Consider the following 24,914-nt stretch of genomic DNA (forward strand, 5'->3'; position numbering starts at 1 on the left):
GGGGGAACAGATGATAAGGGGACTTGACTAAGAGAACCAGAGAGAACAACCAATTACATTTAAAGGGAAAGAGACCCATTAATACAATGGAACAATACTATTTGACTATAGAAGATATTAAGCTGGTTTGGGAGCAATGTACTCAGAAACTTCTTTTAAAAACTGTCTGACACTAATAGAGGATATAGAAGAACAACAGATTTCACTGGAGAGGACAGAGATTGAGGCTGATTTGAATGTGAATTTGGAATTTTAAAAAATGCTGGATTATAAAAGTGTTTTGGAAAAAAATGCTGTGGATCTGAAAATGGAAAAAGATGCTAAAATGGATTTACAGATGAAATCAGCTGGTAATTAAAGGAGACATACAAATAATAAAACACAAGAGTGATTTGGAAAGCCTTTTTATTTTGGATTTACAAAAGGGATGTATTAAACCAATTAAGCTGTTCCTGGAAGAGACAAAGAGGAACTATTGAAGCTGTTCCTGAAAGAAAACAAAGAGAAAATGATAAGGAATCAATTTTTGGGATATTATTTGTCAGGATTAAATATTAAACTTTTTAGAAGTAAAAAGAAAGTTTATAAAGTGAATCTATTTGACTATGGTTAATATATAGGTTGTGATTTCTGATAGTTACCCATAGGATTTCTTTTTGACCAGGACTGAAGGACGAGATTTTTAGGATTTGCATATAACTGGGGACAGATTTTTTTTTTTTTTGGCTTTATTTTTTAGATAAAGTGATAAATTGGACATAAAATGGATTTTTTTGGTTAAGGTTAAAATACATATGTTATTATTTCTGATAGCCCTAAATGGAATTTTGCTGATTAGGATTCAAAGATGAGTTTTTACAATTTGATTATTGATAAGAGATTAGATATGGGAAGAAGAGAACTTTTTAATGAAATACTAGAGAAGGTGTTAAATTATTGAAACTGTTGATAGTTGTCTGGAGGGAGGGGGGAGTCACCTTTTATATATCTTCCTTTTCTTTTCTTTTCTTTTTCTTCTTTGCAGTTCTCTTTTTTTCTTTACTCTATAATGTTCTCTGTTTGTATTAGTTTTTTATCCTTGTATTTTAAAACACTAATACAAATTATTATAAAAAAGAATTTCCAACATAAATTTGAAGTACCTTTATACATTCTAGATAATTTTTCTGATGCAATATATAAACAGTACATCATTTTATAAAAATTCTCTCTTTTTTTGTCAAATAATTTTTATTGAGTTTCAGAATAGAATAAAACATAGAAAAATCAGACAGAAAAGAAAAGAAATAACAAGAGCAAAAAAAGTACAAAAAGAAGAAAGTAACTTCCAACTTTCTTTGATGCAGGTATAAGTATAAAATACGTTCACTTCTTACTCTAATATTTAAAAATCTTTTACTGTAACATTTAAAAAGGTTACAAAATAAGCCTATATCAACTATAAAAGGATTAATACAAGATATTTCTATAGTTATAGAATAAATGAGTCATCAAATCCCAGAATCAAAATTTCATTTTTTTGAGTATCAAGTAAAAAGTCCAAGAATGGTTTCCAAGTAGAAACAAAGCTGGACAATGTCCTTTCTTTAATCAAAGTAGTCAGTTTTGCCATCTCCACCAATTCCATTAATTTCAATATCCATTCTTTAGCTGTAGGTATTTGTAGGTCCTTCCATTTTTGCGCATATAAAAGTCTTGCTGCAGTTATCATATAAAAAAACAAATTTCCATATTTTCTTTCCATCTGTTTATCCATCATATCTAGAAGAAAAGTCTCTGGTTTCAATTGTACATCCATGTTTAACATTTTTTGAATCAAAGGACATATCATGTCCCAGTATTTCTTGGTTTTTCACAAATCCACCAGAGATGATAAAAAGCACCTTCATACTGATTACATTTCCAACATACATTTGAAATTCCTTTATACATCTTAGACAGTTTATCTGATGTCAAATACCAACGGTACATCACTTTGTAAAAATTTTCTTTTAAGTTAAAATTAAGAGTGAACTTCAAACCTTTGTTCCACACATTTTCCCATTGATCAACATTATATTATAACCAAAGATTTTTGCCCACTTAAACATATAGTCTTTGATATATTCATCTTCCAAATTCATCTTTAACAAAAGTGTATACATTTTAACAATAATATGTTCATCATTAGTATATAAGGCATATTCAAACTCAGTTTTCTCAGAGGTAAAGACATAACTTTTCTTGTCCAGTTTAAATCTTTCCAACAGCTGTGCATGAATAAGCCATTGACAGATATAACCTTCCAATTCTAATTCTTCTCTCTTCTTCAAATTAGGCTCTCCTTCAGAAAATTATAATAAATTTGAATATGTCAGCCATGGTTGTTTAAGTGTCATTTCTCTTCTATAGGAAGCTTCTTGGGGTGATAACCACGAAGGAATTTTTGGAGACGATCTTACGTATATCTATTCCAGACTCTCAGTATGGTACATCTAATAAAATGATTCTTAAAATCAATATTAACTTTTGCTTTGTCATACCATAAATATCCACACCATCCAAATCTTAAATCAGATCCTTCTAGCTCCAATATCCTCTTGCTTTTTAAAGTCACCCACTTTTTCATCCATACCAGACAACAAGCATCAAAGTATCACTTATATACAGAAAACCTAACCCACCTCTTTCTTTGACATCTTGTAAAAGTTTATATTTTTTTCTTGGTTTTTTACCTTGCCATACAAATTTAGAAATATCTTTTTGCCATTGTTTAAATGGTATACCATGTGTCAATACTGGTATTGTCTGCAAAAGAAAAAAAAAGCATTCTAGGTAAAAAAATTCAAGAAGGAGATGTTACACTTACAGATAATGCAAGCATTCAGAAATCCTTCCATAATTTTTTTTCAAATTTGTATAAAAGACAAGATGTTTCATCAGAACAGACTGATGAATATTTAAAGAAACAGAATTTACCAAAACTCTCACAATCTCAGAAACAAAGTATGAAGAGTCCTGTGACTACTTTTGAAATATTAGAAGCTATTAAAAAGGCTAAAATAGGGAAAGCCCCTGAACCAGATGGTTTAACAAACTTCTATTACAAATGTTTTGAAGATCAACCATTATTGCCACTCAAACAGGTGATGAACTCTATTTTAGGGTGTTCTGCAATGCCAGAGACCTGGAAAGAAGCTAACGTAGCATTATTGCCAAAGTAAGGCCAAGAGTCAACTATAACTAAGAATTACAGATCAATTTCTTTGTTAAATAATAATTGTAAACTTTTTACATCAATATTAACAGAGAGATTGAAGAAGATTTTATTGGACTTTATACATGAAGATCAGTGTGGTTTTTTACCTAAAAGGCAACTGAGAGACAATGTAAAAATTGTATTGGATATAGTAGATATTTACAGCAACACAATGAGAAACAAGCATCACTGATTTTTTTGGATGGAGAGAAAGCCTTTGACAATTTAAATTGGAAGATATGGATTTTGGTGAGAATTTCCTTCAAGGGATTAAACTGATATACACTTCCCAAAAGGCAAATATTATTGTTAATGATGAGTTAATAAAACCTTGTGAGATACAGAAGGGGACAAGACAAGGATGTCCTTTGTCCCCTTTACTTTTTATTTTAGTTTTGGAAGTGTTAAATAGAGATATTAGACAAGATGTGAATATAAAGGGCTTGCAAATCAAAAAAGAGGTCTATAAATTAAGAGCTTTTGCAGATGATTCGGTTTTGATTATACAGGAAGCTCAAAATGGAATTGAATGCTTAATGAAGAAATTAAAAGATTTTAGTATACTAGCTAGATTTAAGGTAAATAAACAAAAACAAAGATGTTGGTTAAAAATATGACTATACCTGATCAAGAAACGCTGATGAAAAAGTCTAGTTTTAAAATTGAGAAAAAGATTAAATACTTGGGGATTACATTGACTAATATGGATTGCATGTTGTATCAGAATACTTATGTCAAAGTTTTGAATGATATCAAAAAAGATTTATTGAGATGGGATAAGTTACAATTGTTACTGTTAGGTAGAATTTCAGTAATTAAGATGAATTTTTATCTAGAATGCTTTTTATTTTTCAGACAATAAAAATTCTCTTTAAGATTATAACATAGTGTAAATTTCAGTCCTTTCAGTATTTTCCCCTTGTTCCATCTGTACCTTATAACCAAAATTTTTATCAAACTTTATCATGCATTCTTTAACTTGTTCTTCTGTTTCAAATTTCAGTAAAAGTTTATAAATTTTAGCAATCATATCTTCATCATTTGTACACAATTCTGTTTCAAAGTCAGTCTCGCGCTGTTCAATACCATAAATTATTTTATCTACTTTAAATCTTTCTGATAACTGTAAATAAGAAAAACATTAACAACTATGTCCTTCTGCCATCAGTTGTTCTCTTGATTTTATTTTGCATTCCCCTTGACAGAATTCTTATATCTCACGACATGTTAACCATTTCTGTTTGCCTATTATTTCTTGTCTATAGAATGCTTCTTGCGCTGAGACCCACAAAGATTGTTAAAGATATTTTTAAAGGTTGTGAGTCATTACAAAAAGAAGCTGGAGTTCCTAAAAATACTCAGTGGCAATGCATCCAACTAAAAGATTTCTTTTTCTGATTATTCTAGCAATTAAAATAATAAAAATATATTATTTTAAAAAGGTGTTAGTGGTGGCATATTTCTTTTCTGACATGTTCATCGAGTTAGTACAAGGAAGACCCCATATCCTGGACATCCTCAAGGGGCAGATAGTGTTCCATTGCAGTAAATCTGCATTGAGAATTTCCCATTTCAAAGGGTCTAAACATAGATAGGTTTATATCCTCTAGACTAAATGAGGCTCCTGAGGCATCTCTGTCTCCAGGTAAGTGAAATTCCTCCCAAACCAAAACACAGCACAGAGGTACCATCGAAAACTGTTGTGAATGCTAAATTGTATGTTCTGTGGATAGCCAACATGACTTTCCCATATCACTTATAACAACATGCCATTTTATTAAAACACTACTTTTACTAATGTAACCTCAGCAAAACAACAAATTGCTACAGAAAAATATGCAAGATGAACTTTAAAAAACAGTGATCAGCAATTGACTTCAATTAGTCTCCAATTTAAGAATAGGTTCCGTTCCCAAGATGTGTCCTTAAGTTGAATTTGTATGTAACTCAGAACTGTATTATTAGAATATACTGTATAAGTAGTATTGTGTAATTAACTCAAACTGTTGTGTATTTATATTGAACCATTGTGTATTTAACTCAAATTTGGCTACAATAGGCTTTTTTCTTAACTATGGGTCATCTGTGAACTGAGCATTCTTAACCTGGAGACTACTCATATGTAGAATATTGTAAGAAGTAGGAAGGAAAAGTAGTTTAGAACATGTGTTATCCTTAATGTTCCTTAATATCCAGAAAAGCTCTCAAAAACCTGCTGCATTGAAGTGATTAAAGGTAGAATGAATTTCTTAATGCTTATATTTTCAATCTCTCTTCTTTCTTCCTCCTGATCATTGAACACAAGTGTCCACTGAACGTTTAATGGCTTTTATAAGGGGGGATTGATCCTTATTTCTCAAGTCCAAATACAAAGACATTAAATCCTTCCCTTTAATTTCCCCAACAAGATGGAAGGTGAACTTCTGGAGCAGAGTGCTGAAGAACAGGAAGAGCTCCATCCGAGCCAGGGCCTCCCCTGGACAGGCCCACTTTCCTGCAATAGCAAAAAAGAAAACAAAGCTTATTTGGGAAGTATACTTGCTGGAATTGTCACTGATAAAAGAATAGCATGGAATAAGTAAGCATGTTACTTTAGAACACATCCAATGCCTTCCAGAGGACTCTGCCTGCTGAGAATGGCATGAAACCATCTCTTCTCCTGAACTGGCCCTTTTCATCCAAAAAATGATCTGGGTTGAACCTCTCTGGAGTCTCCCACTGGAAAGGGTCAAAATGTACAGAGGTGAGCACTGGAGCGACAGCCATGTACTAGAGGGAAAGGAAGAAACAGACTGATTAGTTGGTACTACTTCATGCGGAGAAGAAAGAGCTTTCAGTTCTCACTTGCCTAAAATAAAAGCAATAAGTGAGTACCACTCTGCCAATCCTCCATGAACATGGAGGGAAGGCGTAGTCATTTCTTTTAATATATATTTCTCTGAGTTGCTCTTTTATTCAAGCTGCCTCAAATATGAAGGATCTAAGTCATTCTTTCTTTTCTTCCCTAGAGTACCTTCATAAATAGTTGTATCACCATACCTTGGGAATGTTGTAACCACGGAATTTTGTGTCACAAGTTGTTTCCCGTGGAAAATTCTCAAGCATCCCTTTCTGATAACGTTGAAACTCATGGACAACTGCATTAGTGAAAGACATCCTCAAACGGTCTTCCATGTTTGGAGTACGGTTTGTACCCACCACCTCATCAATCTCCTGTTGCACCTTAGCTGTAATTTCGTGTGTGTGTGTGTGTGTGTGTGTATATATATATATATATATATATATATATATATATATATATATAAAAGATATATGATTCTGGAAGTTTGAACCTGCTTATTCACTGAGAGCAAAAGACTTTTTCTTTCTCATATTTTTGTACCTGCAATCAGTTTTCTCTCTGGATAGAAGCATATTTTTTCAAAGTGCATACAAAGATGACAGTTCTAGGCAAAATAATGATTCTTTCTCCTCAGAAATCATTTCTCGATGGAAACCATATCAACTCTTGAAAGCAGTATCTGGAAGAAGGCTTTAAAGGTATTTTCACAACCAATTATATACAGGTTAAAGAGGATTTTAAATTGCTTAATAAATTTTGAGTCACTTAATAAAATGGATTGGCAAAGGTTTCAGTAAATATATGGGCCTTCTTTACATACTTGCTGTAACAAGAAGTATACTGCATACCACATAGCAGTCTCCCTCAAAGGGCTCTAGTGAACTTCATGGACATATTCTACTACAGTAGTTAGAAAATTGTGATAACTAGACAATGTTTTTATCTTCAGAAATAGTGAGCCATCTTCTGGGAAAGTATATTGTATTTGTGACTCTTCTTACAGATGATTCAGAGGCATTTAAATGGCGCTGCTGTTGGACTATGCCAACACTCCATTTGATGCAACTTGAACCAAAGTAGTCTTAGATTTAACTCCCCTTTCTTATGAGAGTATGACATGCCTGTGTCTTTGGAGAACCCCAGGCTTGAGGATTTCACCTCTGAAGAAGCCATTGTTTAATTGTCTCATTTTGGTCCAGTTATCCAATTTTAGGTGCCTAGGCATCTGCTAATAAAAATGTGTACACACATCCATCTGAATGCCCTGGCATTATTAATCTAATAATTTATATTTAATTAATACTAGAATTCCATAAAGCAATTGTGAATTAATTCAGTTGTCTGCTTTGTCCTATCCTTTATAAAAGGGAGCTTAGACTGATTCAAAAGCCTTATGAAATCTCATTTTCTAGAAGATCTGGTGGAGGATCCATGAATTTCCCAGGGCTGTAGGCTAGACTAGAAAATTGAATAACATTCTGGAAGTGTCAAACAAAACTTTTGACATTGCCAAGACAATTGCATAAATGCAGTTTCTATAAACAGAGCTTGACTCTTTGTTTTTTTATTTTATTAATATCATTGGTTTATATGACCACCAATCACACTAATGCAACTCTGATGTCAGGCCCAGCCCAAGAACAATGATGAAACAGTCCAGTCCAGTCTAGTCCAGTCCCTTTATTAGCTTACACCTTATAGACAGGATCTTGCCAAACTACATCTACACTACAGCAACTAGTGGATATGCCCTGTGAGATTCTAGGGAGTGGCTGTCCTGAACCTCATTCACTTCCCATGCTCCCCCTGCTGTGTTGCCTATTGCCGCCTTTCCCCTCCTGGAATGCACCCCCTCCTTCCTGATAGCCTTGATCTCCTGCATCTGGGAAGCTTACAAAATTTAAAAACCATACAAACCAAACAATAACTGAAGAGAAAAATAAAACTAATATGGCATCTGAGGAAACCAGCAACCAATCCACCTGGTCTCAACTAACCCTCCAATACCCATGGCTTGTGAAATAGCCAGGTCTTAAAGGTTCTCCAAAAGGCCAACAGGGTAGGGGCTAAGCTAATGTTGGGTGGTGTGGTGTTCCAGAGAGCAGCTACTGTGACAGAAAGCGCACTTCCTGGGTACTGCAAGGTGACATTCTCTAATCAGTAGGACTCAGGGCATGCACCTCTTGCCATATCTGATGGGATGGGGAGATAATTGGAGAAAGCCATATAGGTTTTATGGGTGACAACCAGCACCTTGAATTGTACCCAGAAGCCTACTGGGAGCCAGTACAGCTCGCAAAGCAAAGGTATAACATGGGCATATCAAAATACCCCCATAACTACTCCCACTGCCGCATTCTGACAGTTTCAGCTTCTGGATATTCCTTAAGGGCAGCTCCATGTAGAACACACTGGAGTAGTCCATAAAGAAGGTGACTAAAGCATGAGTGATTGTTTGCTTGGTTCAGGAAGGGGTGCAACTGGCACACAACACAAAGATTTGTAAAAGCCCTTCTGATCACATCTGCCATTTGCTCCTCAAACAAGAGCCATGAATCCAGGAGGACACCCAAGTTGCACACCAATTCTGCCCAACCCCATCCAGAATGACAGCATCAGCAAGACCATCTCATTTCTCATGGATGCATTCACCACTGCTGAGACCCAACCACATGTCATCTCCCAAGAAACCTTAGGTAACCAGGAGGAACATGGGTCTAACACAGCCAAGTTCACTGCTCCAAGAACCCTGAATTCCTCTGGACAAAAGGATCCAATTCTGCCCAGATAACAAAGCCACACTCAGATTCAGCAAATGGGACCTGCATCAAGGCCAGAGTCTAACTCAGAAAAAATCCAAGTGACTTTATCGACCAAATGACTAGAGTATTCCTTACTGCAGCCTTGTAAAGGTGGCTCCATATCCCTCCCTTCTCCACTTGACACAGCACCACGGGATGGCTGTCTGCAAATGCAATAACTGTTCTGTCTTTATTGGGAGATTAATAATGGTATTCATAATTGCCTTTGCTGTTTCCATGGGTATATCTGTACCTTGAATATGTGGGAATTTAGCCATTGCCAGAAAGCTGTAGAGCAAGGTTTGGCTTGTTGTTGTAGACCCAGCAAAAAAGAGTACATAGACAGACATGACAAGATCTTCAATGGTATAAAAATCTTCTGAGGAATTCTGAGGAAGGAAAAAGAGAAGAAGGAAAATTCTACTTGAAACTGAGGTATTTTATGATACTTCTTCAAACTAAAGAAAGTTGAATTCACTCAGAATAATTTTGGAATATATAGAAAAATTCTTGAGTCCTGTGGTATGTCTTTGTTGGCATTTAATTCTGATGCAAAAACAGCTAGTCCAGATCATGATCTGACCACCAACTGAATATTTACCACACTGATTGTTGGAGAAAAAAGGAAGAACTCTGGCTTATCTATGATTATTATTCATAGCTAGGCTAAAGTAGTTCTGATGGTGTATGTTCAGAAAACTCAGTTGTCTAAACATAGAAGCTTAGAGGTTACATTTGAGATCTAATTCTTATGAAAATTGTTTGTATATGATCATTCCAAAAAACTATTCTTGATCTTCTCGGTAGAAGACCTCTAAAAGAGAGAGGGGGGAGGGAGAGAGGGAGAGAGGGAGAGAGTGAGAGGGAGAGTGAATATAAAGATATCAGCCATACATTTTATTTTGGTTTGTTGGGAAAAATATTGAACTAAATATTGGGAAACTAGTGTAGTGGCAGCAACTGCAAATACAAAGAAAATATGTATCAAAAACTGGACAAATAGAGGTTGTCCAAGAATGAAGAGAGAAGTTGAAGAATTGGTTTCTTGTTGGGACTACTCCTGATATTTGGGAGTTGCACAAAAAATAAAAACATTTAATACACCTACCTTCTCTGACTTGATAAGGAAGCAATCAATATAGTCACGGGGGTTCTGAGGATCCTATGTCCTCTTCTGGAACTCCACCTTCTCACGGATAAAATCACAGACTTTTTCAGAATCAGAAAAAATCTTGGTGTGTTTCCCAGGAAAGTAATCCATTAATTTGGGGAAAGCATCATAGATCTGTAACATATATTATATTGTACAGCCTTAGATACTCAAAAATTCAGAGAGGAATTTTTCAATGAACTTGGCTAATGGGTAATGGTGTAACTGTTCACAATGTTGTAGGCAGGAATAGGAGGCACTGTCCAACAAGAATGGGCAATAGGACTGTGCAGATCTTTGATTTGATTTAAAGGAGATCTGATAAATCACCCTTCCAACTAAATTTTTGACTCTAAACTTCCCTGGACCAGTAGACTCTGGCTTATGATTCCTAGGCCCAGTGAAGTCCTGCAGTCCAGCTCATGGGCTGAGTTGCAGCCTTGCTTTGCACTTCAGAGGTGAGAGATCTGATGCCCAAGATCTGATGGCAGCTCGCTCGCATTGCATCATTGGAGGCAAGGCCACTCAGCATTGCACATGGTCAGAGGAAATGGGCTTGCTCGCTTCTCTCTGCCACAATCTAGCCAGGAGGACAAGCTTTAAAGGACATAAATGCCTCTGAGCCCTGCAGGGTGTCTGGAGAGAGGGTGGCAACTAACATAGAGGGTGAGGCAAGGAGAAGGCTCAGAGCTCAGCCTCTGCGAGGCCCAGACCCAAATGACCTTTAATTCCTTGATGGCTGAGCTGCAATAACTATTCTGTACTCACTTATTGTTATTCATCTCCCATCTTTCATTTAGGAACTCCCATTTTTCATTTAGTTGGCATGTGTAGCACTCCCTCCTACTATTGTCCCTCACAGCCACAACACTGTGATGTAGGTGTGGCAGCTAACATGGGGTACTGCAAGGGAAGCACTCCTTTTGTTCTTGGAAAGCATGTGTGATGCTGGGTGCGTTTGCTAAATTGGGAATGGGAGGGGAACAGGAGGTGCGTGTGGAGCATAACAGGGAGGAAGGTGAAAGGTGATTTTCAGCAGAAAGGAAACGCATCTGGGAGTTTGTGGGCTCTGAAATTCCCATGTATGTACGGCAGTAGGAGAGATAAGGAAGGGAAAATGCACAGGGAAAAGGGAATGGTATATGATGGCCCTTTACAACATTGGTTGCTATGTTGTAAAAATGGGAGCCTTCCACTACACAGACATCTGCTGGACAACTAACTTGGCCCAAATTGCCTGCCCCCCCAAATTCCTTAGTACTCTGGATGTCTGCTTCATTTTCCAGAAGGTTGAAGAAGAGACAAGGGCATTGGCTCTCATAGATCAGATCGTAATCCATAAGAAAGGACTGGTTAAAGAGGTAAGAGCAGTGCCAACTTGGAAGGAAATGACCACACCATTGTGGGGTTAAATAGCATAGAAGGAACAGTTGCAACATAGTCGTTATCAATCAGTCCATCAACTTTATTACAATCACTGATTAATTCAGAAAGGAAGACGACAGTAAATAAAATCAGAGTCAGCAAATAAAATCATTATAATATATAATATATATTTTATAATGATATATTATAATACATAATAATAAAATAGACTAAATAATTATAATGTTGACATGGTCAAAGTAGGACATATTTTATATATAGTAAAGCAAAACTTAGCCTCATTAAGAAGTAAATCACATTGGTCGGACAATAATAGCTGATAATAGCATGAATCTTGGTGGCCTGAAAACCTGACTAGACGGGGAGTTAGCAGCTTATTAGCTATAACCAGGCATCTTTGTACTAAGGGCATTATAACAAAACTTGGCGTATCACATTTAGATAAGTCCTAAACTGCTAGTTTCTGAGGGAGCGGCAAAAATAACAGTATGATTGCTCCCCACCCAAAGTTTACTCTAAAATGTTTTTAAAATGTTATTTGCTTGAGTGGTTTCAATTGCAGCAGAATAAAGGGATGGGTGAAAAGGCTAGCAAAATACTCGTCTTCCAAAATGCACCCTGCTTTCCAATGAAGGATTAAGCCTATGAACTAACATTATCTGCAAATGAGTATTGCTTTGTTTGTTTAGGGTTTGCCTAATGTGCATTGCCAAGCAAGGCTGCAGATAATAGGGCCAGGAGTCAAGGCTAACATGCCTTGATGACAAGTTTTGCTCATTTCCTCAGCTCTCAACTTCTGCGATGTGGCAACAAGTCTTCCCTTTGCTCTCTCTTGTGCAATGGATTGTTACCTTTTCTATGCCATTCCTACTAACACAACTGGCTTGGCATTTCAATTTTTTTTTAATCAGCAGTCTAAATAAAACCTCAGTGCTGACCTATAATGCCTTTTGAAGTCAAACCGTTTCTTTGGGGAAGGTTCCAGCCATCCAGTGGTGTGCCCAGGTGAACCCTGGAGGTGTTGGCTAAAATATATAACTTTAAGAAAGGGGGGCTATGAAAGCCACTTCCTTTGGGTCAGTCTCTTCCTCTGTCACCCCCTCTCTCAACTCTACCTACAAGCTTACATTTCTCCTTCTGATCAGTAACAGTATTTCTATCTAACCGCACTGAAATTTCTCCTTGCATCCATAGAGAATGTGAAAGCCTGCCAGCAATTCTGGCATTATGTTGCAACTGAGTTAAGTCCATTGTGAAGTGCTCTAACACAGAGTGTTACAAAGAATCCACAACACTGGAATTTAGGTCACACTGAGAGTTGCCCCTGCGTATCCAGGAAGGAAAGACCAGGAGATCCTTAAGCATTGGGCCCTTTGTTGGACAACTAAAATGTTGCTCAGCTGTTTCCTCACACCTACTGTGTCTCCTTAAGAAATGTTGATGCATTTCACCCTGAAATGGATGGATCTATTCTTATCTGGGCTGCTCTTTTATGTGTGATATTTTTGTTTTTTTTGTCTTTCACTGTTAGCCACCCAGAGTCATTAACCTGAGATGGGCAGCCATATAAATTGAAGAAATAAATAAATAAATAAATAAATAAATATGAAATGAAGTCAGGGTTTGTGATTTTGTGCCTAGTGCAGCTTCTGTCTGACTTTGTCCCTAGTGCAGTTTTTGGAAAAGATGTTAATACAGCAGTGATGACATCTAGCTCTACTTTTCTGTGATATCTGGACCAGAAGGCATCATGCATGCTCTGAAGCAGTGTCAGATGGCTTTGTCTTTGGCTTAATTGGTAAAAGAAGTAAATCTCTCCAATATATTTTCAAGAAGGTGAAATTTCATTACTTTCAGACACACACACACACATATTCAATTAAATTTAGTTTTGTGTCCTAAGCACCCAACTTTTAGGAGTACACTTCTGACATGCCATACAAGGGCTAAATAAGAATCTCTGGCTGAGATTATACGTCTTTTGTATAATGTATGACATGCTGCCATTTCTGGTCTCGGAAAATTAAAAAACAGCTTTTTCTGCCAATTAAATATCTGAAGCTATAGTTGTAATTATGCTGTAAGAATATGTGGTAGTAATAAGAACATTGTTCAAATATCTGAAGGTGCTGATGGGTGACACAACTAACTGAATATTTATTTATTCTCTAGTTTTATTGCCAACCTTTCCTCTAGCATTGTCTCCTCCATTTTCCTAGCAACCTTGAAGTTAGCTCCAGTTGATTGTGGTTGGCCATAAGCTTCCATGGCTGAGGGCAGACTTGAATTTGGATCTCCCTAATCTTTGTTTCCTCCCTCCCTTTCTTCTTTTATTTATTTAATTAAACATAAGAAAGAAAACATAATAAAAAGTAGAAAAAGAAAAAAGAGTAAAAGAGTAAAAGAACATCTATATATCTATATCTATATCTGGATTCTGGATTTTTAAATAATTTCAGTAATGGATTGTCAGGTCCAGCCCAAGAACAACAATGAGGCAGTCCATGTGATGGAAGACATGAGTGAGGAGGTCCAAGGTCATAGGGAGTCAGAGAGGAATCTCAAGGATCTCCTCAGCCTGCAGCCTGAGCATGTGAAAACTAAGAGGATAAGACTGGCACTACCCTAAGGAATGCAGTGTTTAGTTGCTGTTGTTGGGGGTTAGAGTTAGTTTGGCAAGATTCTGTCTAGTAGGTGTAAGCTAATAAAGTAACTGAACTATACCTGAATTGTCCTGCTGAGTTTCTTGGGCTGAACCTGACAGTCCAGTCCAGTCCAGTTCTTTATTAGCTTACACCCTAAAGATAGAATCTCACCAGACTAAATCTATGCTAAAGCAACTAGTGAATATACCCCATGAGATTCTAGGGAGGGGCTAGCCTAAGATTCTTCTTCTTCTCATGGTCCTGCTGTGGGCTGAGAAAGCGCTTGCCCTGTGGCTCTCCTGGAATGCACTCCCTCCCTCCTGATAGCCTCAATCTTCCATTCCAGGATCCTTCTCACACATGCCTTTCATTACATGGATGAACATATTTAATTGTAACTGTGCATACTAGTCTACATTAATAAACAGTTTGTTCATAAGTTACAAGTAACATCAGGTCTTTGAACCACTTAGTAATTGGAGCCATAATTTTATATTTCCAATAAATTTGGAAAGATTAGTCTCTTAGCAATAAGAAGGGTGTGGGGAATTCATTTCCATTGCATCCACTTCTGTGTAATAAATATGGAATTCAAAAGAATGAGGGGATCTAAAAATATTAAACCCTGTCTACCATCTTTAACACACATTCATCTGTTTTAACTTGCGGCCCATATTTTATCAAATTCATCTTAGATTAGCTCCAAAAGAATATTTTTCTCATTCTGTCTCATTGCACTAAATCAGATCAGATTATGGCACTAATATCTCCTTTCTGAATCATTTTGGGACTGATTTGCATAGGTCTGCCTCGAATATCCTGCCCCTTTCCTTGTGTCTGCTCACATTTTCTATTCCACTACTCAGAATTCTGTAATGTTAGCTATTTCTACATGATCTCATAACAATGTAGAGTTGCAGCATTAACCTCATCTCAACATGGGAGATTCCTTAATTATATGTCCTCTTTTCAGAATTTTCTCCGTCGCCCTCTTGTATTCACAAAAGCTGTTGGGGGAGGGTTAAGAATAAGACTAACTTACCAATCCTAAGAAACTATGAAAATAGCCCATCTCCTTTGCAAAAGTGTACAGGTGCTGTACACAGGAAAGTCAGATCACCATAATCAAATTGGTTACCAAAAATGACAGAGCAGATCACGTTAGAAGCTGCATTAATGCAGATCCCTTTTGGGTCAAAAGGCTGCCCTGCAAAGGTGATAGAACCAAATGATTAAGATCTGACAATAAGGATATATGTTTTCTCAGATTTCATCTCAAGATTGAGAAAAAGATGAATGAAATTTGCAGTACTGGACTTTTCCTCTGTCCCCCCAAAATACCTGAAGACTCTCATGATGATGTGTGAACCCACTCAGTGGCAAAGATGGGGGTGGGAGGAGAAGGGGGGCAGAAGGCCACTGGAAACAGCATCACTTCACTGGAACACAAGCACTGTCCCATTTGTATATAAGTTGTGATGTGGCCTGCATGCATGCAAGGGGCGGAGTTTGTGACATAATGGGGCAAGAGGCCTTGACTGATATCTGTTAAGCCACCGATTGTGGGTAGGCTTAGCATGTGGATGAATCAAAGTATCTTTGCTGAGTTTTATGGATGCTATCAGTGTAATGATTGCATCAAAGATCATGGGAGGGGGGATTTACTTAAAACACTAATCTTTCAGCTGCAAACTGATATCTGATAGTTGTCCCATGCCAGAAAAAATAGAAGGAAATAGAATTTCTCAGCTCTATGGTGCAATACTGTTCCCCTTTCTCTTCACGCTGCATCCCTTGAGAAGGACAAATTGAATCGCTTTCCGTATAAGAGTCCATCCCAACTCTGACAACAGCCCCAGCAGCCACTTTTCTTTTGGCTTTCTCTGGAATAAGCTGGACCAAAGAGGACCTTGTCTGGTAGCCATTTCCTCTGCCAAGCATACAGCTTCCTTCTGCACCCTTGTGGACATGGCCGTCTTTCCCATCCCAAAGTTCCTCAGGGTAGAAAGGGTGAACCGGCGCAGCTCCCTCCATTTGGCCTCATTCTTGCTAAGAATTCCTGCAAAGAAGGAGGTGAACTGGATGGGGCCAAATCTCATATTCAGAAAGCAAACTTAAGCGGAGAGGCAGATTGACACTCAACACCATACAATAACTCTTCCTTCTGCAAAAAAGTATTATCACGCAAGGTAAGGATTTATTCTTCACTGGATAGGAAGGCTCTACCCACTTCAAAAATGTCTCAGAGGAAGTGCTCTATTCATTTAATAATTCACTTTTTTTTTTTTGGCTTCCATGAGAGCCTGGAAACAACTGCTCCTGCTGTTGCTGCTCCTGCTTTAAGGCATCCATTCATTCATGGGAACTGGGCTGTAAAAGCAGCAGCCCCTTTTGCAGACTTACCTGAAAGCCTGAAAGAAGCCAGATTGCTGCCATCAGTGAGGTCTGAAGCCCTTTTCCCAAATCATGTTTGAAGAATGCACACCCTGTCTAGACCTGTTCAAAGAACAGCTGGGCAGCTGTGTTAGTGATTGAATTTGGACTCCAGCGCAAGCAGGATGTTGGACCCCATGGCTTAAGTGGATCCTTCCAACCACATTATTCTATGAAGGAAGGGAGGAAAGGTCACATCCGTGTTCTGCAAGAGTTTGTCTTGCTGCTGGGAGAGAAGTGCTGACATTCCCAGGCAGCCTAGGCAAAGAAATGCAACCTTGAAGAAGTACACATGAGATCATCTTCTTCCTTGTTCCTTACTTCTACTCCACATTGTTGGCCACTGCTGGGTTAGAAGGTTAATATACTGTGTCTGGTGGAGAAATGAGACACTTCTTTCAGTAATTTCATGATCTGGAAGAAGAGAGAAAAGTTTTCAGTTTTTTTTCTTAATATTGCCACCAAAGTAAATAAGAAAATAAAGATTAGACTCAGCGTGGCAATTATTATGGTGGCAAAATTATCCTGTGTGTTTCTCTGAGAATAAGTTTTGTTTTTAGGGAAATTAGCATTCTTGATTTTGTTTTCTCTCCATCCCTCCTCTTTTATCTGAAGACTGAAGTGTTAGAGATTGATTACATCTTGGCATCTGTGAGCCTATATGGACCACTAAGATAGATAGACGATAGAAGAAGGAAAGAGTCTTCATATGTTGTTCATAGGTATGTTTCTCGTCTGGTCACAGAACTCTATCCATCCATCCAAAAATGTTTTTTCCCCTGGGATATATTTTAATTTCCCCATCTATTCTACATTCCTGGCATCCGCTGGAAGTCTCCCATCCAAGTAACAATCAGACCCAACTATGCTTAACTTCAAGCCCAGACAAGGTCAGCCAGCTGTTGCCACTTGCTGTTTATTTGTGCTGTTATGGAAAGCACTGGCTGAATTGCCTTGGGACCTTGGCTGCACTTTTCTCTTCTAGGGGTGTATTTTGTTTTTAAAATCATCTCTCTGAAAGTTCAGTTTGCATCCAAAGAGATGGTGTCAATGGGAGCTTCTTTTGGGATTCTCATAGTAGCTGTTGTGGGGATTGTGGCAAGGAAAGGAAAAGATGGAGGCTTCTTCTCCATGCTCCATACTTCAGTTCCAAGGTTCTTGATTGTGTCCCATGGTTCATGCAAGATACATCACATCTAGAAGTGAAAACATCGGCAAAGCAAATGAGGGAAGCTAAGAGAGTCTACCTTGCCCCCTTGTTACTCTCTCATCAAAGGGGACGTCAGGACGCCCTCCAAACTCTTCTGCGTGATCCACCAGAGCATCTTTCACCACCTCATATCCACAGAGCACAACCAGAAGTTTTGGTCCCATCCACACAGTAAAGACGGGGCCATACTTCTCATTGAGCTGAAGGCAGAAATAAGAAAGCCTGATGAATTAGCCCACAATTATGTGTGATTTTTTGCTTTTAAACAGCAAAGATTTCAACTCTTTTCAAAAGGCTAGAGAATTTTGGGAAAAATGTAAAGGAGAATTGGAAGAGATTCAAATGGAAGCTATATTGGAGACTGTTCCAAAATCCAACAGATGCAAAAGGATTCTGTAAAGATGATTTTGAATTAGGTGCTGCAGGCATTGTCTTTTCTAAATTACTAGCCTAAATATGATTTATAAATGTTTAAGGTGGAATACAAATGGAGCAAATGCTCCTTAAAAAAGAAAAAACTAACTACTTAAAAAATTAAAACAAGATATAATTTGCCAACAAGACACTCATCTTAGAAAAAAGGGCAAAAAGCATCTGACCTCAAAAATTTGGGTGAAGAATTTATATCAGCTGGACCTAAAAATATATAAATGGAGTCTTTTATACATTAACTTCCAACTAAAACCAGAACTTGTATTGACTGACAAACATGGTAGATTTGTTGGGGTGGAAGTTGAATTACATGGGGCTAAAACTACGGTACTGGGAATTTATACCCCAAATGAAGATGAAGGAACTTTTTGAAATGACTTATGAAGTAATTGACAAGCCTTTCCTATGAAAATTGGAGTTTGATGGGAGATTGGAATGGAGTGATTTCTCCATAATTAGACAAAACATCAGAGAAGAATATTAACATTACCAGTGTAAACTACCGGGGGGGGGGTTGATTTGTTTTGTTTTTGTTTTTAATTTGATGGATAACTTAGAGAAGTTACAGAGAAATAGTGTAGCATAGTGGTAAAAATTTTGAACTAGTCTCAGTAAAAAATTAAAAATACAAAATGTGTACCTTTGGAACTGTATATCTTATTCTAATTTCTAATGACTGCCCCAATTTTTTTTTCCCCCGCTTCAAGAGATTTGCCAGGATTTGGCGAGATCTTTCACCATTTTCCCAGTATTTTTGATGTAACCACGCTGACACAAACTGGGTTTCTTGTAAATTTAAACAGATGAGGCTATGGTATGATTTTATAGTAACATGGAACCTCTCAATAAAGAACAGGTTAGCTTTTGTCTTTTTTTGTATCAACTGAAATTATTATTTAGTAAGAAAGATGTCAGAGCTTCTGCAATTTTCCCTTATACCACTTTTGAAAAATTAATGCTTAACTATTTGAAACAATCAAAAGACAGAATGTCAAAAACTGGTACTGGGATATTATTGCTAGCAGAAATAGGACACCTGCCCCTCAGCTTAAAGGAAGCTTGGGATACTGGTTTTGGCAAAGCTGTAGAGAAGGCAAAATGGCAGGCATACAGAAAACCAGGTGGATTCACCTCAGCTTCTGTGCAAGAGCTTCAATAAATGACTGTGCACCACTGGCCCTTAATCCCACTTAGATTGCCACACATATATCACCATGAGTCTCCTGAATGCTGGAGAGGATGTTCACAGAAGGAGTCTTTCTTTCATATGTGTTGGTCATGCGATAAAGTCCTAGTTTTCTGGATCAAAAATAGGAGCACCTTTAATTACTTGGACTATTCTGGAATCAAAATATACTATACATGTATCTCCTGCCACTGTTAAATCAATTCAAAAACTGTAGTGTACTACTTCTGTAAAATTGCATTTTGACCTACCCTTTTTCTGATGCCTATTGATGCTAGGGCTTTATCCAGACTTTGAAATTAATAACATTTTTAAAAATAAAAACTGTTGTATAAAAGACCTGGATTTTTACCTTAAAGCAACTGTTGGATAATAACGGTAAGTTTTTGACATTTTCTATGTTAAAGGATAAATAAGATTTGTCTTTTGCTACCCACTGGCAATATTTACAATTTCAGCATCTATTGACATCTTGATTTGCTTCAGCAGCTTTATTTACTTATTTCTCCAATTTATATGGCTGCCCATCTCAGGTCAATGACTCTGGGTGGCTAACAGTGAAAGACGAAGAAACAAAAACATCAGACATAAAAGAGCAGCCCAGATAACAACAGATCCATCCATTTCAGGGTGAGAACCGATTGGGATCCAGTTATGAGCACATAGCGTAATTCTAGCCTAAAACAATAAAACAGATTATAGAAAGATATAGTATGATGATGGTAGTCATTTGGAAAGATAATTACACTTGTAGTGACCTTATATATTTAATAGCCTTCATCAAAAAGGCCGATCTGCAAAACCTTTCTTTCTTCTCATTATGGAGGGCTTTGTAGGAGATTCCAGGTTTTCAGCTCTTACAGACGGCAAATACGCTCACCTTCCTTTGGCTTACAGCAAGCTGATTTCTGGCAGGGTGGTAACTGAAAATATGATGCACTGGCTCCCCTCTCTCCCTCTCCCTCTGCTAAAGAGGACATTCTTCTCTTACTTAATCAGCACAGACATACTGTTAACCTTCCTGGTGAATGGGCATTTGTTTTTAATGAACCAATCTCAAAGGAGCAGGAATAACGTAGGCTTTTCTTTTCTAACTGCATTTGAACCTGGTTGTGCAAAGAGGAGGAGTTTTAGCAATGCTATGCTTTCGAGAGTGTGTTAACCTGTTTTTATGTAACACCGCAAAAGTGTTGGTGCTGCAGACTAGTAAAGCTGCTGAAGACTTACTGTACGTACTTTGCCCTGGCAGGGCTGGAACAAAAGCAGTTGCCAATTAGATTAAGTGGGAAAGGAAAGAAGGAAGAGAAACAGCTGCCTTTTAAGGAGAGGAAAATTCCCCCAGGCCCACCGAGAGAATGCGGTTACTCTACAGAAGGCATATTTGTCTGCACATGTGTATTGGAGGTTCCCTTGCTCCAGGCTTGTCTATGGAAACCTTCCACACCGTAAGAGGGGGCACCTCAGCAATGAACACCTGTCCATGGAGGGCTAGCCCCTTAGGAATCAGGCTGTTTGCTGGCTTTCCTATCAGATTTTCCTCCAATAGTAAGATGTTGGGAAACCAGGAGGAAAGCGGGATATCCTGTTTGGCGCAGAATTAAGCTTCCAAAATGGATGGGTCTTCAGGAAAGGTCCGCACCTGGAGAAGATTCCTTGGGACTTGGGTGGGTCGTAGTGGGAGATAACAGCTAGGATTGCCAGGAAGCCAAAAAAAAAAAAAAAGTGCTGCGTGAACTGGAAAGGCTGTGTATCACCTACTAGTTATTATGCACCTATAATGTTCTCTACTGAATTTTATTTAATTTTAGCTAAAAGGTGCAAAATATAGTAGCAAGGACCATAAAATATATTACCATGCTCATGTGCATTTTGTCCCCAAATGCATCCTAGATGCATCCAAATGCATCCAAATGCACTCCAAGGAAAAGTCAATGGATATTAGGTACTGTGTTCTGGTGTTAGACTAAGCTACCCTAAGGCAGTTCCAACCTTAGACTTCTTCCTGAAAAATAAATAGCAAAAATAGGAGAATAAAGCGATATATTAATTCTCTTTTACATTTAAGGGCAGGAAAATACTACAGACATCTGTCTTTCCTGTAGGGAAATAATGGAGAACTACACAAGGCCAGGTAGAGGACAACTTACGTTGTGTCCTTGCTAATCCATCCTTTCCTTCCAGGCAGTGAGCGTTCGCTTTGTGTCACAGAAAAGGGCAAGGAACCAGCACAACAAGAACTGTTCTTACCTGGGAATAGGATTTGTACAAAGGCAGGCTATTCTTCTGAAATAAGTTCCCCAGGAGAGGCCACGGAGTGGGTCCTGGAGGCAGCTCCGCTGTCTTCTTGTACATCTGAAAGGACGCAAAGACGACAGAGAAGAGCACACCAAGAAGGATCAGAACTGCTGCCCCAACCAACACCATCCTTCTGTGTGGTCTTCTGCTTGTCAGAAATCTGATCTACAGCTTAAGGGAGCAAGGATGGGGGGAGAAAACTTGCTCAAAGAAATCCAGTCTCCAGACTGTGTATAAACTTCCTAATCTTCCTTTTCTATGTGCTCTTTCTTATGATTAAGCAAGGGGAGTTACTCATTTGTTCTAGTCTATATTTCTTGGTTCTGGAGACTGAAATGTCAGCTCTTCATGAACATCTATGCAGTCTAATTCTGCTTGATCTGAAGAAATCCCCAAACCTGAGAGAGAGGGTTGGAAATCCCATCCTAAAGCAAATTTGTGGTTGCCTCCAACCTTCCTCTGTTATTGATTTATTTATTATGGATTAATTTTCAGTGCCAGAGTAAACTTGGTTAATTATGAACATTCATGTGCTTTGACCCTGTCTAAATGTGCATGATCTGCCATTTGAAATTTAGTATTGCAGCTAATGGGGCCATGCAGGACACTTTAGATTCAGTTTCAAAAAGTTGTTTCAGGAAATAATGGGAAAGTCAAAGGAGTGGGAGTGAAAGGAAAAGAATTGTTAATGAATATATTCACAGATACAGCTAGTCCTTGCTTAACAATGCTAACTGGGACTGGAAACTCCATCATTAAGCATTGCAGTCATAAGTCAAAAAACCATGTGACCGTACTGCTTAGTGATGGCAGTTCTGGTTCCAGTCCCAGTTGAGGACCAAGCAGATTATTAAGTGATGACCTCTCGTGACTGCGACTTGCCATTAACTGCCAGCTTCTCTGCTGACTTTGCTTATTGGAAGCCTGCTGCGAAGGTCTTAAATCGCAATCAAATGACTGCAGGACAGTCTGACAGTTGGAAGTGTGAGCCGGTTGCCAAGCACCTGAAACGTGATTAAATGACCAAGGGATGCTGGGACGGCTGTTACTTTGAGGACAGACCATAAGTACCACTCATTCAGCACCATCATAAGTTTGACAGTGGCTGAATGAGTGATAAGTAAACGAGGACCAATTGTAACATGGCTCTTGAGTTATCTGATTTTACAGCTTAAACTGGTAAGACTTTGTTGATGTTTCTAGATTTGCAGATTAACAGCTAATTTCAAAATATTATGTTTTTCCATACACTTCCTGATTCTTAAACATTTTTCTCTAAATCAGTTGAGCTATTCATTCCATATAAGCTTTCATTATTTAGATGCATAGATTATAAAGAATGTGAATGTTGTTACACTAATTATTCTGTTTGGAAACGGTTATGATAAATATGACTAGATGGTATTACATATTTATTTTGGGTGAGACTGCAGCAATTAAAATATGTACTTTACCAAAACTGATACTTTTACCCTTTAATTTGCTTCATAAAGAACAAAAAGCTCGGCAATATAAAACTGAACTTTTCTGTTTTGTTCAAAATGGCCTGGAATAAAATAAGTTTGATATCTTTATATTTTAATGAGGGAAGATTGTTTATTCCAAATCAGAAATTATATCTTCAAGCATTTCAGCAGAAATGCATGATATTTTTAATAATTTGATACCCAAATAAATAATATGCTTTGGAAAGTTTTGCCATTTTTAAAACAGATAAATACTTTTGAGAGAGAAATATCAGAAGAATGGAAATGAGTATGGAAAAATTTGTTCCTATTAGCTTTTCCCCCTCAACAGCTTTGCCAAACCACATTTAAAGTATCATTGTTAAAATATAGTTAAAATGTTATATATAATAAAAACATGTTTCTATATGGTATGATGTTATAAAATAATATAATAATGAAAGCAGTAATCAGTGCCTACCTTACTTTATGACAGATTATGGAAGCTATAGATATTATAAGCTGAATATAAAGTGAATATAAGTAATACAGGTAGTCCTCATCTTATGACTACAATAGGGTCTAGAAAATTCATCATTAAATGGTGTGGTCATTAAGTGAGGCATCACATGACCACACATGACCTTTTTTGCCATGGTCATTAAGCAAATCATCACGTGACCCTGAAATAATAATAATAATACTGTTGTTTTCTATGATGTTACAATGTACTAATTTGAATTCATAATTATATTAATTACAAATTATATTTAAAAAGCCATTATAATAAAAAAAATTGGAAAAAACTTTTAACCTGAGCAGACACCTGATGTTCTGGATGGAGATAATGCTCTTCTTTCTTAATCAATTAAGAAATCTTAATTAGTTTTTCTTTCCCAGATTAAGAACATTATCATTTTGTTTCAGTGGGGACAGTAGCCACTGTATCCCAAGGCCAACTACCTGTTGGGAAGCAAAAGCTTAAAAAAATGATGCACCATGCTACCCAAGAGACAAACATCGGGTGACCTATTGACTTTGGTGGAGAATATTGATTGCACTGGGGGTTCCCCCTTTTAAAAATGCCATTTTAGACAGCCGTCCAGCACTACAAATATTTGTAACTCCAATTTTTGGATAAACATTTTCTTACTTCAGTAACAATAGCTGGAAAGTTATGTGCTAGTATAGGGTGTATTTTATAATGGGGAAGCATTTTATAGAAAAAAAACAGTAGGCAAAGAGTAATGATTAATATGTCAAGACTTATTAATGCATGAAGATGGACAGCTTAAGATAAAGTCAAGAGAACAATCAACTGCAGAGGGATTTAGTTGTCAGTGGTTCTCATATGCACAATTAAGGAAAAGTTTTAATACAGACTAGACAACCCATGATCCATTGGGTCATCATTTCAGAGTTATTTCCTTATCTAAACAGAGAAACAGAATTCCTCCTGTTTCTCGAGTTTATTCCTACTGCTCAGAACAGGATCATATAACCTGGCCGTGAAGAAAGATCCTGGGGCTGGACAACGGGATCACAATCAGTGAGCCTGACATCCCCAAGTCAGGCTCCATTCCCAGATCCCACCGTATCTTCCCCTGCCCATCACACTTCCAATGTTCCTGCTCACCCTCTTTTCTTTCCCCAGATGCCTCTCTCTTGCATACTCCTCCCAGGCCAGGGCATTCATTTACCCCTACACATACCACACACAAACCTCCACTACAGCCACTCATGTAATCACACACAGCCACACCCAGTCTTCACAGCAAGGCCCCTCCCACTCCTTTATGGCCACACCTGCCCCTGGCATTTGGGAACTTATGGAGGGGGTATGAAGCTGCT

General features: G+C 37.6%; 1 protein-coding gene across 1 annotated transcript; it reads right to left on the bottom strand.

Annotated features, from left to right (window-relative positions):
• Positions 1-5,529: 5,529 nt before the first annotated feature.
• LOC103058728 (cytochrome P450 2C8-like) lies at positions 5,530-21,747 on the bottom strand. The gene is made up of 8 exons (XM_088133713.1): positions 21,571-21,747; positions 17,743-17,905; positions 15,828-16,175; positions 9,135-9,311; positions 6,273-6,465; positions 6,083-6,086; positions 5,861-6,007; positions 5,530-5,727 (listed from the first exon to the last, which is right to left on the bottom strand). The coding sequence occupies exons 1-8, from the start codon at positions 21,745-21,747 to the stop codon at positions 5,530-5,532; spliced, it is 1,407 nt and encodes a 468-aa protein (XP_087989839.1).
• Positions 21,748-24,914: the final 3,167 nt, after the last annotated feature.

The sequence above is a fragment of the Python bivittatus genome, unplaced genomic scaffold, assembly GCF_059951505.1.
Source record: "Python bivittatus isolate LINGU-HERP-01145 unplaced genomic scaffold, Pbiv_v1 ctg000080_np1212, whole genome shotgun sequence".
Taxonomy (NCBI): Eukaryota; Metazoa; Chordata; class Lepidosauria; order Squamata; family Pythonidae; genus Python; species Python bivittatus.